The sequence below is a fragment of the Vulpes vulpes genome, chromosome 12 (assembly GCF_048418805.1).
Source record: "Vulpes vulpes isolate BD-2025 chromosome 12, VulVul3, whole genome shotgun sequence".
Classification (NCBI taxonomy): Eukaryota; Metazoa; Chordata; class Mammalia; order Carnivora; family Canidae; genus Vulpes; species Vulpes vulpes.
In genome coordinates, this window is record NC_132791.1 from 35,093,724 (window position 1) to 35,106,656 (window position 12,933).

Consider the following 12,933-nt stretch of genomic DNA (forward strand, 5'->3'; position numbering starts at 1 on the left):
CCCTCTGCCTATGTCTCTGCCTCTCTCTCTCTCTCTCTGTGACTATCATAAATAAATTAAAAAAAATATCCCTCTGTTGATTCCAATATTGAATGAGAATCAAGGATGAGAATTACTACTTTTGTACACATGGAGTCCTTCCTCTATGTTCTGGTTACTTGAAGATATTGATAACAGAGAAGGTGGAATTGTAATAAAAGAAAGGAAGAAGGTTGTGTGTTGAAGGGAGAATGAAAAAAGAGTTGGTTAAACTGACAAAGTAAAAACTGAGTATTGTCTCTTGGTTACCCACAACTTCCTGGCTCAGCTATCTCTCTTCCACGTTCCCTTTAAGAAAATTTATTAGAACTTTTCTCCTTTAGACTGAACATCAAGTCAAAAACAATATAAAATTGCTTATTATAACTTCAGCACCATTGACTTTTAAAAAATTCTCAATTTATTATGGAGAAGATGTAAAGTAAAAACCCAACACAATAAATTTCTCATGGTGAAATTATAGACACAGTGCCAATTGGATATGTCATTTTAGATGGAAGCAAGGGGAACTTACCAATCCTATCATAAACCATGCCATCCTATGTTTCTATGTGAAAATGATATCGGTGCTTAGTAAATTATTAACTCATCCTGTTGGCCATTTTCATTAAGGTTTTTCTGTGAAGTTTTATCTTGTTCTTTTGTTTGGAACCATTCCTCTGCTTCTTCATTTTCCCTAAGCATTAGATAAAATAGCTACTTCTTCTAGTCTCGAATAAGAGATGAATCTTATTGTTCAACCCGCCCTAGCTCTTCCTCATCTCTCAAACTTTTGTGATTGTCCAAGCAGCCTATTTTATTTGAATGGCTCCCAGGAGTTCAAGGTGTGCCAAGACCTGTCAATGTCCCAGAGGGGAGGATCTCAGCATCTAGAGGCAGACCCTGAGGTACCAACTTTTATCTATTTATTTATTTTTTAAAAGATTTTATTTATTTATTCATGAGAGACACAGAGAGAGGTGGGGGGGGGGCAGAAACATAGTCAGAGGGAGACGCAGGCTCCATGCAAGGAGCCTGATATGGGACTCGATCCCAGGACTCCAGGATCATGCCCTGGGCCAAAGGCAGGCACCAAGCCGTTGAGCCACCCAGGGAGCCCCGTACCAACTTTTAAAGTATGCAAATATATACAGTCCCCTGGGGTCACAAGCCTAAGCCCCACAGGCCACCAGTGCTAAGTAACCAAGACATGTCCCTTGGGGACAAAAATCAGGGCTGCAGATAACTGTATGAGCCTCTATGGGAGATACTTGAGAGCTGTGGCAATGCAGAGAAAGAGCGCAGAGATGGTATGCATGGGCCCAGACCTTTAGATATAGGTCTGAGGGGATCCCTGGGTGGCGCAGCGGTTTGGCGCCTGCCTTTGGCCCAGGGCGCGATCCTGGAGACCCGGGATCGAGTCCCACATCAGGCTCCCGGTGCATGGAGCCTGCTTCTCCCTCCGCCTGTGTCTCTGCCTCTCTCTCTCTCTGTGACTATCATAAATAAATAAAAATTAAAAAAAAAAAAAAAAAAAAAAAAAAAAAAAAAAAAAAAATTAGATATAGGTCTGAAGCTCCGGCTGAAGCTCCAGGACAAGGAAATAGGCCTTTTTCACAGAAAGACTGAGTGTATGTTTCAGGCTGCTGTCCTTGCAGTGCCCTGGGTGGAGGTCAGGGTGGGGGGGACACAGACTGCCCAAAACTAGCTGTATGATTATTCCAGGCCTGTGGGACCCAGGAAGATGAGCGCCTCCCACCCCCCACACTTCCCAGCCACTACAGCAGGTGATCAAGGGGGACACCTCTGGCAGCAGCTGCAAAGAGCAGAGCACTTACTAGAACTAGGGGTGTCAGAGGTGTGTAAAAGCTCCCCTCTGGGAGATACTGGAGCTGTGGAGTACAGCAGAGTGCCAGTATAAAGATGGAGTCAGGCAGAGGGAGTGTGTAGAGATCACACACACGCACACACTCCGTTGCTGGAGCCACCCCCATCCACCTGCTGAGGACACAGGACAGTACCAGGCTCCTGCCCCGGACAGCATCCCTGCAGCGCCCACAGGATGCAGGCGCCTCAGGGCGGAGCTCCAGGACAGGCAAGTGGGGGATCCAACCACAAGAAGTCCCAGCACCCCTTACCCAAGGTTTCTGTTCTGAGCGGCTTTAAGAGCTGCTTCTCCCATCATCGCAGCCTTGTGGGGCTCCTGGGTATGACCCCCATCGGTTTTCAAGGCTAAATGTTTCGGGGGATTTTCTCTCAGGTGCAGATGTTTAAAGGTGGGGTGCCTAATAGGGAATTCAACCCCGCTTAGCTCCTTAGGGCCAAGGCCTGGCTTTTTTGAGTTCCCTCCCCAAGGTCAGTCCTCCCACCCAGGGTGGGGTGTATGGCAAGACCGTGTGTCCCAGCGCCCCCTACCTGACAAGGTGTCTCTCAGCCAATGTCTCTGGGTATTTTTTTCAGAGGAAATTGTTCCCCACGTAGCTGTTGATTGGCTGCTTTCGCTGGGAGGAGGTGAATTCAGGATGCTCCAAAGTCTTCATCTTGACCGGGAACCTGGCTCCTTTCTCCCTTTGGCAGTTTTATATTAAAAAGAGTCTATTAGCTTAAGGACGATCCCACGCTTTTTAAAATTCATTGTTGATTTCTGAAATTCTCTCCTCCAGAATTACAAAAAGAGCTCAACATTCTTAACTGGTAATTACCAATGACTCCTATAAACTCTGTGTTCAGAGAAATCACAGTTAATAAAAGAGTAAGCATGATGCCAATTAATGTTTATACTTATGCAGGTATCTAAAAATAAATAAATAGTTGGCTCTTTATAGGAATATTTCTAGAAATACATTACAATCTTTTCCTCTTAAGCAGAACCCCGTATAGAAGATCCACCCCCACCTCGATCCCACCTCATGTAGTCAGAGACATCCACTGCATCAGAGGATATTAGGATTGTTATGCCGGGAAAATAAGGACAAAGGCAGAGTAAAAGTATAGCCTAATTGGTTACCCTGCAGTCCATTCTGTATAGAAGAGGCAAAATAAATGCATGATTATTTTCTTTTTTCTAAAACAGCTTCAAAGTAATGAGTTCATTCCCTTTTATCTCTCAACAATGACCAATCAGCTGAGTTGCTTTAGAATCATAAGGAACTTATAATCATATTTGATATGTTTGAAACAATTACAATTATTGTGAATTTTGGGTGCTCAAAATGAGTGACCATCCTTTTGGGTGACCATCCTTGCCTAGTGGGAACTTATTTTAATTGATTCTTCGGTCTTTTCGACAAAACCCTAGTACTGGTTGATAGCTTCCTTACTTTCTGTAAATATTTATCAATAACGTATCTGGGATTTCCTTGAAAATGATGGCACAGGAAAAATAAGTATAGACGAAACAGGATTGGCCATGGGTTGATAATCGCCCGGTGGAATTTCCTTACACTATTCTCTTACATTTAGACAAATGTAAGAGAATTGGAAATGTCTGAAATTTCCAAAAAAAAAAAAAAAAGTAAAGGTTTCAAAAGTTTGGCCTTTGACTTCCAAAAGAGGACCTTGAAATCGTTAGTAAGACAGTGGTCTTAAATGCCTGGTTTTGACGAAAGAAAAAGAGATTTGTAAGTTCCCAAGGCTTCTCTTGACTTACGAAGAGTAAGTGCAGAGGCCTGAGTATAGAGTTTTGCTCAAAATCAGAGGTAGTGAGCTTTCTGGATATGAGGATATTGCCCTAGTCCCAGGAAGGCATGAAACCCTCTCTAAGACAGAAAACAGGAAGGTGGAGAGTGAAGAGAGTGGAAACCGTGAGCTGATTGCCTCAAAGGTTTTTCCTGCTGAGTACCCTTTTGACAGTTTTGGTTGTGGTCGCTGGGCTGGCTAAAAACAGCTTCTGAAGGTCACCTGTTTGGCTCATCTTCTTCCACCCTTTAGCCCAGATTCTTGCCTCTAATCCCCAAAAAGACTGACTCAATTTCTTGTGGTCCGGGAAACCTTGCTTTCCAAACGGGGCAGGAAAGAGCACTGGACTGGGAGTCCAGAGGCCAGCATTTGAGCCCTGTGACTCAAAACGACACTGCGTCCTGGGTCTCCATTTCATCACCCATTAAACGAAAGGTCAGCTGCAAGCCTCGGGGTCCTTCAGTGTCCCGACCTTCCCAACCCGAGATTTCAGGAACCCTGGGCCTGAACACAAGCCCTGCAGGCCTTCACGCCTTTTCACTGAACATCTTTTCCACCATTACACATTACACAGCTTCCTACACAAATAGGTGGCTGCTGTCACTTTCTGCAGATAATTGGGAGAGGAGGTGCCCAGCATAGATGAACCCCAAAGTTGGCAGCACTTTGAGGCTCCGGGAAGCAGGCGCGTCACCGACCTGTGCGATTTCTCCTCTGCGTCCTTGCTCGCCTGCAAAGCCTGACCCCAGTCCCCACTGCGGAGAAATCTCCTAAGAGACGGCTGCCGGCGCGGCCTCTGCGCCCGGGAGGCGTGGAGCCGAGGGCGCGGGAGCCGAGCGCGCTGCGGCCACGCTCCCCGCGCAGAGGCGAGAGGGAGGGGCGCGCGGGCGGGGGCCGGGCAGCACCGGAGGCGGCGCGCAGGGCTCGCCGCGGCTCAGTCTCCTCCCGAGCCCAGCCCCGGCCGGCGGGAGCCGCGGCGAGCGCCAGCGGGAGCCGGAGACCGGGCCTCGGAGCGGGGAGGCGGAGGGCCGGGGTCAGCCCCCGCCGCGCGCGTCCTCCCGGCGCATCCCGGTAAGTACGGGCGGCCGGGTCCCCGCCAGCCTCCGGGCTCGGGGGCCGCAGTGCCCGCGGCGCCCGATCCGGCTGCGCTCCTCCCGCTGCTGCAGGCTCACAGGTGGCTCTGCGGTGGCGCGGGTGCCCCAGGCCCCGCGAGGAGTTCGCTAACTCTCTCGGCTCCGGGGCGCGGTTTCCGAGCTCCCCCCGCCCCCAACCCCGCTTCTTCCACCCCGAGCGCCCTTGCTTCCGGCTCGGAGGTGGGGGGCGCGGCGGGGCCGGGCCTGCCGTCGGGGTCGGGGCGCGGGAGGAACGCTCCCCTTCCCCAAACCACCCCCAGAGGATCGGGGGGCGAGGGCGGGGGCGGGGGATGCTGGCCACGCGCCTTCCCAAGCCGCATCCCCGCTCGCTTGGCGGGGCGTCCGTCCTTTAGTTTTATTTTCCTATTAACCCACCGGGGAAAGTTTGGGACCACACAAGGCAAAGTTGGGGCGCGGCTGGGGGTGCACCTCTCCGGCAGAGGCAGCTCCGGTGGAGCGAGGCGGCGGGTTTGCAGGTGGAGCCGGCTCGCTGGAGCTGGTCGTGCGCCCTGGGAGTTGAGTCTGTCCCTGCCCGTGGCCCTGGCCGGCCTTGTGACAATCCCCGGAGCTCTGTGAGTCGCTTAATCTTTGGTGTTCGGAGCGTCGACATCTGCAGCCGGCCCCCAAATCTCCGTGATAGGTAGCAGCATCTTAGCCTGGTTTGACTTGTGTTCTTGCTCCGCTCTGCAAACCTGAGCTCCAGCTAATCTCAGTGTTTAACCGGCGTGTGTTTAATTAGCTTATTTTACACCTGAGATGATCTCAGCGAGCCTCTAAAATGAAATCGGTGATATAAAAAGGAACAACGACAGGGTTTTTAGAGAAAATTTTAAATAGGAACCTTCAGAAAAGCTGCTGTGGTGTCTAGATGTTTTACCCATCTCTGTGGGATAGAGAATGAAAACTGCTTGACTATCTAACCTACTAGAAGAGTCGGTGTTGGGGCTATTTTTATCAGATTTTGTGGACAGAGGTACTGCTGCAGCTTGCACATTGTTTACAAAATACACATTTAGTCTCTAGAAATAGCCTACTTGTTAGGAGTTGTTTAACTATCTTGTCTGTTTTACATATGACTGAAGGTTGTTTTTAAAAATAAGCTTTAGCTGAAAACAATATCTAGGTATTTAGGGAAGGCAGCCCATGTCACCAGAACATTCTTTTGTAAACTTAAATTTTTAAAGGGCTATTTGTCTGCATCAGGCATAGGAGAAGCTTTTCATGAAAAATAAGACGCTGAGATCTTTATGTGTTACAGGAAAACAGTGCAGTCTCCTCTGACGCTCAGTGCTTTCAAATGATAGATTAGATAGAAAAGCATGCCTTCAACTGGAATTATATAATTGAACAAAAAGAAAACACAATGGGTAATTATTGGTTGTCAAGTACTTAGTTCTAAAAGAAGTGGTATCTTTTATCACTGGGAGGTTGTTACATGAGTAGAGGTGGGATACATTTTTAAAGGTGATAGATTTGCATCTACAAATTTTTTATATTTAACACACACATCTACATAGTCTATCCAACATTGGATTTACCAAAATGTTTGAATTTATAAACACATCATTGTTATAAGTGCTTACTAGGTGCCACAGCTTACTCTAAGTGTCTCATCCTCAAAGCAGTCCTTGGTGGCAGTTGCCACCAGTAATTGTTCTTATTTCTGAGATGGGGAAACTGAGGCACGAGTTACGTAACTTACCCAAGGTCAAACACAGGATAGGACTTTATCATACATGCAAAGTTCTCTTTATAGAAAAGACATATGATGATTTTGTCATTTATTCTCCTTGTTTTAATTTTTCTTTAAGCCTGAATGTCAAAAACATTTCCTGTGACGTGTAAGAATCCCTGATTGTAGAAGTTCCCCCACAAGCACCGTTGACTCTAAACGGAAGAAAAGTATGAGAGAACCTTATCTGGTTGAGTCTACAATTTGAAGACCACCACAGCCACCAGAAAACCAAGGATGGATCTGCACCAAAGCACTGCCATCACCTTCCTTGAGAAATGGTGTTTGGATAAGTCACTGTCTGGCTGCAGGAGACATTATAATGTCAGGAAAAAACTGAAGTTAATTCGAATCTTGGGCCTTCTCATGGGCCTAGTAGCCATCAGCACTGTCTCATTTTCAATCAGTGCCTTTTCTGAGCCAGAGACACAGAGCACAGAAGAGGTCATTGGTGCAAGTGGCCCTGGGGCAATACACGGTTACCGTCAAAGAACCCTCTTAGATTTAAATGACAAGATTCTGGATTACACTCCACAGCCACCTCTTTCTCAGGAAGGCAAATCTGAGAATACTACAGATCATGCCCAAGGAGACTACCCAAGAGACATCTTTTCCCTCGAGGAGAGAAGAAAAGGCGCCATCATTCTGCACGTCATTGGAATGATCTACATGTTCATAGCCTTAGCCATTGTCTGTGATGAGTTCTTTGTTCCTTCTTTGACTGTCATCACTGAGAAATTGGGCATCTCTGACGATGTGGCTGGAGCCACCTTTATGGCGGCTGGGGGCTCGGCCCCAGAACTTTTCACATCTCTTATAGGGGTATTTATTGCTCACAGCAATGTTGGCATAGGCACAATCGTGGGCTCAGCAGTGTTCAATATCCTCTTTGTTATTGGCATGTGTGCTCTGTTTTCTAGAGAAATCTTAAACCTGACATGGTGGCCGCTCTTTCGGGATGTGTCCTTCTACATCGTTGACTTGATCATGCTGATCATATTTTTCCTGGATAATGTTATCATGTGGTGGGAAAGCTTGCTTCTCTTAACAGCTTACTTTGGCTATGTGGTTTTCATGAAATTCAACGTCCAAGTAGAAAGATGGGTGAAGCAAATGATAAATCGCAATAAAGTCGTCAAGGTGACAGCACCAGAGGCCCAAGCAAAGGTTGGTGGTGGTGGTTGTTTATTCAATGTTCTAAATAATTATGTTTTTGAGATATACCACTCTTTTAATGTGATGGTGTATGAGGCTCTAGTGGGTAGCAGATTGCTTTCTGCAGTTCTGTGGTAGCCAGACTGACATGGTAGTGGGAAAACATAATTTGGAGATATTCTTGTGGATATCTCCTAAATTCTCAAGCCACTTGCTTAAGAGTAAAACATTGATATGTATGGGTTGTGCAAGTATCCATGAGTGAACTCAACAGTTATTTACATCCAAAAGGAGGCATAATGATTTTGTGAGCAATTTACTTTTCATGGGAAAGTGTGTGTGTGTGTGTGTGTGTGTGTGTGTAGCCTAGCAAATTTCAGGCATGTTTTTTAAATAGGCCCATGACAATGATTGAGAACCATCACTTTAGAGACATTTAAAGAAGAAAGTTTGTTTGTGTCACCAGAGCTGTACCTTTAAGTTAGCAGCAGGACCCAGAAGGACTGGTCATTGCGGTGATCATAGCCATTTTTCTTGATCCACCCAGTGATCATCAGACCACTTGAGCAGGAACTGATTGGGATCCATGACAGGAAGTGATTGCCAAGCTCTGCTGTCTGCCTCCATGGCCTTACAGCACTTTTGCATGCCATGAAAAACATGACCCAAAATAATTTTACAGTAGAATATGAGGGAGTTTTAATGATGAGAGTAACCACTTAGGTGGTGAGCAAATTGGTAGAGGGCTTAGAATAAATTGATCTGCAAGTTTATAAACTAATTTTTTTAAATAATGAATAAACACATCAATAACATTTTATGTTAAATATAGTAATGAGGTTCTGATTTATATCCTAACATTGGAATGTTGTCTCTGAATGTGATTTTAAACAGAAAACCAAAATACATATGCAGATTTTTCATACTAGCATCTGGGAAAATTCTCATGTATGCAAAAAACAGATGTTGAGTGGAGGGTGAGATATTTTATCCAAAAAAAAAAAAAAAAGGTATTAACTTAGCATAATTCCTTTACATTCAGGTTGGATGACCACTTACCATTTTTGTGGCAACCATAGCATGAAAGCAAAGTGCAGTAAAAAAACAAAAACCAAAACACCAGTAATATTGCTATTTATTACATGTAAAAGAAAAATGTTTTCATCTGTATTTTTTTCTGACATTTCACTCAGTGTATTATTGTTTGTTAGAAACTGTAGTAAAAAAAAAAAAAAGTCATTTACCAGTAGACATGGCAAGTAAGCATTTAGATGTTAGACCTGAATATATCCTTGAGGGCCTGATTGGACCCCTCTCCTTGCTCTAATTTTGTAGCCAACAGGATGAGCCCTCAAGTCTGATGGCTAGTTTGAGTGGTTTGCATTCATAATCTATGGGTTTATTCCAGTTAGAGTTCTTTTTTTTTTTTTTTCCAGTTAGAGTTCTTAATAATTGCCAAGGGAAAGGCATTTTTTTTAGAGTCAAGGAAATGTTTTGGTATCTTACAAATATCCTGGGCACATCAAGGGTAAAAAGTCTTTTCGAGGGCTGAATATATTTTTGTTTTGTTACACAACGGTGGAACTCGATTAACTTAAAAACAAATTCTGCCGAAGGTTATGCTGACAACATTAATGATAAAGGAATTTGCAGAGCAATTCAATGGTGTAGTTAAGATTGTGGGGAGATTTTCTAGTTTCAGAAGGAGCTGGTTTTGTGCACATGGTAGTAACTTTTTAAATACAGTTTACAGGCCATATTCAATCAGTTGTAAACCATTAAAGTAGCTCTGCAAGAATCTTTACCTACTATAGTAGGTCACTGTCATGTCGTATTTATATTTAAAAATCAGTAGCTTAGGCTGACGTTCCTTAGCAGTTGTTAATTCAAATCCATAATTTTGCGCTATGTTTAATATTGTGCATGTTTTAAATTTGGAAGTTCTGGATTTACCGAATTAAAAAAGAAAGTAGATTAGATTCAAGTCTATTTCTCCTGTTTGTTATCCCTCACAAATATGTTCATTGTATTATTTCCCCATATTAGCACTAAATAGACTTAATTTATTCCTTTTAATCATTATTATTTCTTGTGGCATTTAGTAACTAAATTGAAGTATAAATTATGACGAGAATAGAATTTTTTTAAACATAACTATGCCTTGTTTGGCATTCCTCAAAAATGCTAGAACACATTTTTTAGGTGGAGAAGTACATAATGGTATGTAAGATTTCCTTCAGGGCATTTCACCTTGCCAATTTCATCTTTGAAGCATTGTTGGAAAAAAAATTTGTTTCAGCAGCTAGTTTTATCAGTATGCTTGATTACAGAATCTTATGGAGGTTTTGCTGCCCAAGCCCTGAACATAAGATGTCTCAAATGGGATGAGTCCTTGAATGTGGCCTTCCATTCTCATTCTGTGACTACATACCCCACCTATCCTCCAGAAGCCTATGCTTCTGATGCCGTCAAAACATGCAGGAAAGAGACCCTGACCCAAATGCAGCCCTCAATGAAATCTTCATGGAGAGGGATGTGGTGTAGAAGAATTTAGGAAGCAGAATACTAAGCATGTTTCCATGGTCTTATTTTTATAACTATGGAGCATGGGAGTTTGGGAGACTAGAGGAAACATATTTTAGGTATTCTTGTACAAATCATCCGTGGTTCTTGCTCAAAAATCATCAGCTCTGCTGGGCTTTTGGCAGTGAACTGTTTTTGGAAACTACATGCTTCAATAGACAGGTTGAAAATTCTGATTTGGTTCTATTATTGAGGATATATGTCATGGGGCAACTGTGAAACATGGAAAAATGTGAACTGGCATATTTTTTCATAGTTATAGTAATAGTTTCTCATCTCATTTGATTTTTACACCCATTCGTTATTACTACTATTTCTTTTAGTGAGTATCATATCCTTTTTAAAAAGTTACTTTGAGTCATCACAGTGTAAATAGACATGGGGCATTGACTCAGGGTGAAAAAGATTTCAATCCCAATGTGTAATTAGCTCTCTGATCTCAGAAGTTATATAAACTCTCTGAGCCACAGTTTCCTAATGTGGACCTGAAAATAATAATGCCTACTTCATGAAGCTAGGAAAATTATTAAATGAAGAAATGAATGCTAAGTGGCTAACAAAGCCCTTGGCAAATGTGGGTTGTTTAATAAATGGTAGTACCTTTCCTTTTATCTTCTGTTATTAAATGAAAAGTAAGTAAAAATGAATTCTTTTTTTAAGATTTATTTATTTAGTTGAGAAAGAGAGTGTACATGTCAGCAGGGGGAGGGGCACAGGGAAAGGGAGAGAGAGACTCTCAAGCAAACTCCCCACTGAGCATGGAGCCTAATGTGGGGCTCTATCCCATGACCATGAAACCATGACCTGAGCTGAAATCAAGAGTGGGATGCTCAACCAACTGATCTGTCCAGGCACCCCTAAAATAAATTATTTTAAATTCAAGAATTTCACATTTTTTGAAAGCTGGAATTCATGCCAGTGAATCATTGAGTTAAGCAGGTCATTGTCTCCCTTAGGGGCATATACTATTTGTCACAGTATGATATTTATAAGCCCTGGTTCACATACAGTGAATATTTGCAGGCCAGATATTATCATAAACTCTAAGAAACCTCCAAGTGCATTTATTGTCCTGAAATTTTATTGTGTAGAATTTTGGTTGAAATAAGTAGGCTGTTAACTGGGGTTAAGGAATATCTATGCTAAGCAGAGGTTTTTGTTTTAACGGTATTCTTATTTATAAATTATTGGGACTCTTCTAAAAACCTCTCCATAGCTGGTCAGGAATAACTTTGAATACTGCAGGATGTGAAGCAGTGGCGTTTCAGGGCATTCAGAGCATTTTGCTATGCTTCTGGCCTGGCTGCTTGAGGTCCCTTGATCTGTTATGGTGCTAGGCCGTCATTGGCCTAGAAAGCAGCTGTCCATGGTATTTAGCTTCTTCTTAGTCTTGGCATTATAATCTGACAGCAATTCAGCCCAGTTCTAATGAAGGGAATGGTCTAAATAAAGACGCTTAAATCTGAGTAGTTGAGTAGGCTAGTTAGTAATTTCAGCGTGCTTTGCTTTATTTGGTTTGCATGTTCCTGAAAAGTTGTTTGTAAATAGAGTTCCTGTAGTTCGAGTTGTTACTAATGTTCATGAGAAAAACAAAATTGAAGCAATACTATAAATATTCCTCATAACGTGAAGTAGTTCTTATAAGGTGCTAAACCTAAATAATTTTATTAGTACAAATCTATGGGTTCAAGCTCACTTATGGCACAGAAGATACTATTTATTCAGCCTTTGTTTCCCCTCCACACCTAGGAAATAAATTAGTAAAATTAATGTACAAACTTCCAAGGAAGGTAAGGTAAGATCATCCTTATAATAAATAAAAGGATAGTGTTACTTGGTAGACTTGGAAACTCTCTGTCCTTCTCATAAGAAAGAAAAGTAGACTTTAAAATTCTTGACTGACTAGGGGTAGTATGTAAATGTAGCATGTTTATCTAGGGATACAGCATTATGCCTTTTCCTTCTTCTGTTTCCTTCTACTTATATTAAAAGCAAACTCTTTAATTTAGTTACTGCATGTAATTCCAAGAGTGAAGACATTTCAACAGACCCAGAAAGCCCACTGGATTTTAACACACAGAATTCAGATTATCTTTGGCTTTTCATCCTTGCTATTCTGATTTCTCCAGCAAGAGAATATCTAAATTTTCTGAATCCTGGCAATGTTGGGAGCAAGGATTTACCACCACTTCCCTTCCTTCCTCTCTTCTTCCTTTGTCCATTTCTCCTCCCACCCACCCACCCCCAATTCCTTTCTTCCCCTTTTCTTTCCTTTTTATTCTGTCTGTCTCTCTTTTTGGTAGAACCAGATAATTAGTATTTTAGCTTTAACAATGAATGGGATTGTTATGTTTAAACTGTTCCTTGGCTGTTAAGGAGGCAAGTACACCTTCAGGGTGGATTTGATTGGTTTTGTTTTTCCTTTCTTTTCCTTTCAACCTTCTTTTATTTTAAATAAGTCCCTAGTAAGCAGAATATAGCTACATTTTGTTTAATTCAGTTTGACAATCATCTTTTAACTGGAAAGTTGATTGACATTGATTGCCATTAGTGTTACATTTGGGTTCTTTCTGTTATACTATTTTATACTTTCTATTCATTCTGATCTGTTTCTTTTTTATAATTTCTCCTTGC

The 12,933-nt window shown here is 42.7% G+C and overlaps 1 protein-coding gene and 1 long non-coding RNA gene across 7 annotated transcripts in view; one reads left to right on the forward strand and one right to left on the reverse strand.

The window, feature by feature from the left end:
* Window positions 1–4,579, reverse strand: part of LOC112922013 (uncharacterized) — a 349,135-nt gene extending 344,556 nt beyond the window's left edge. The window contains exons 1-2 of one of the 3 annotated variants that reach the window (XR_011995530.1): window positions 4,395–4,579; window positions 2,434–2,586 (exon numbers count right to left, since the gene is read on the reverse strand). This is a non-coding gene — a long non-coding RNA (uncharacterized lncRNA). The remainder of the gene's footprint in view (window positions 1–2,433; window positions 2,587–4,394) is intronic. The other 2 variants (XR_011995529.1, XR_011995531.1) reach the window with 2 other exon arrangements.
* Window positions 4,580–4,619: 40 nt separating this feature from the next.
* The window catches only part of SLC24A2 (solute carrier family 24 member 2), a 235,468-nt gene continuing 227,154 nt past the window's right edge, over window positions 4,620–12,933 (forward strand). For all 4 annotated transcript variants that reach the window (XM_026001461.2, XM_026001462.2, XM_072728182.1 and 1 more), the window contains exons 1-2: window positions 4,620–4,767; window positions 6,641–7,728. In XM_026001461.2, coding sequence (XP_025857246.1) covers window positions 6,799–7,728 — 930 coding nt within the window. In that variant the 5' untranslated portion in view covers window positions 4,620–4,767; window positions 6,641–6,798. The remainder of the gene's footprint in view (window positions 4,768–6,640; window positions 7,729–12,933) is intronic.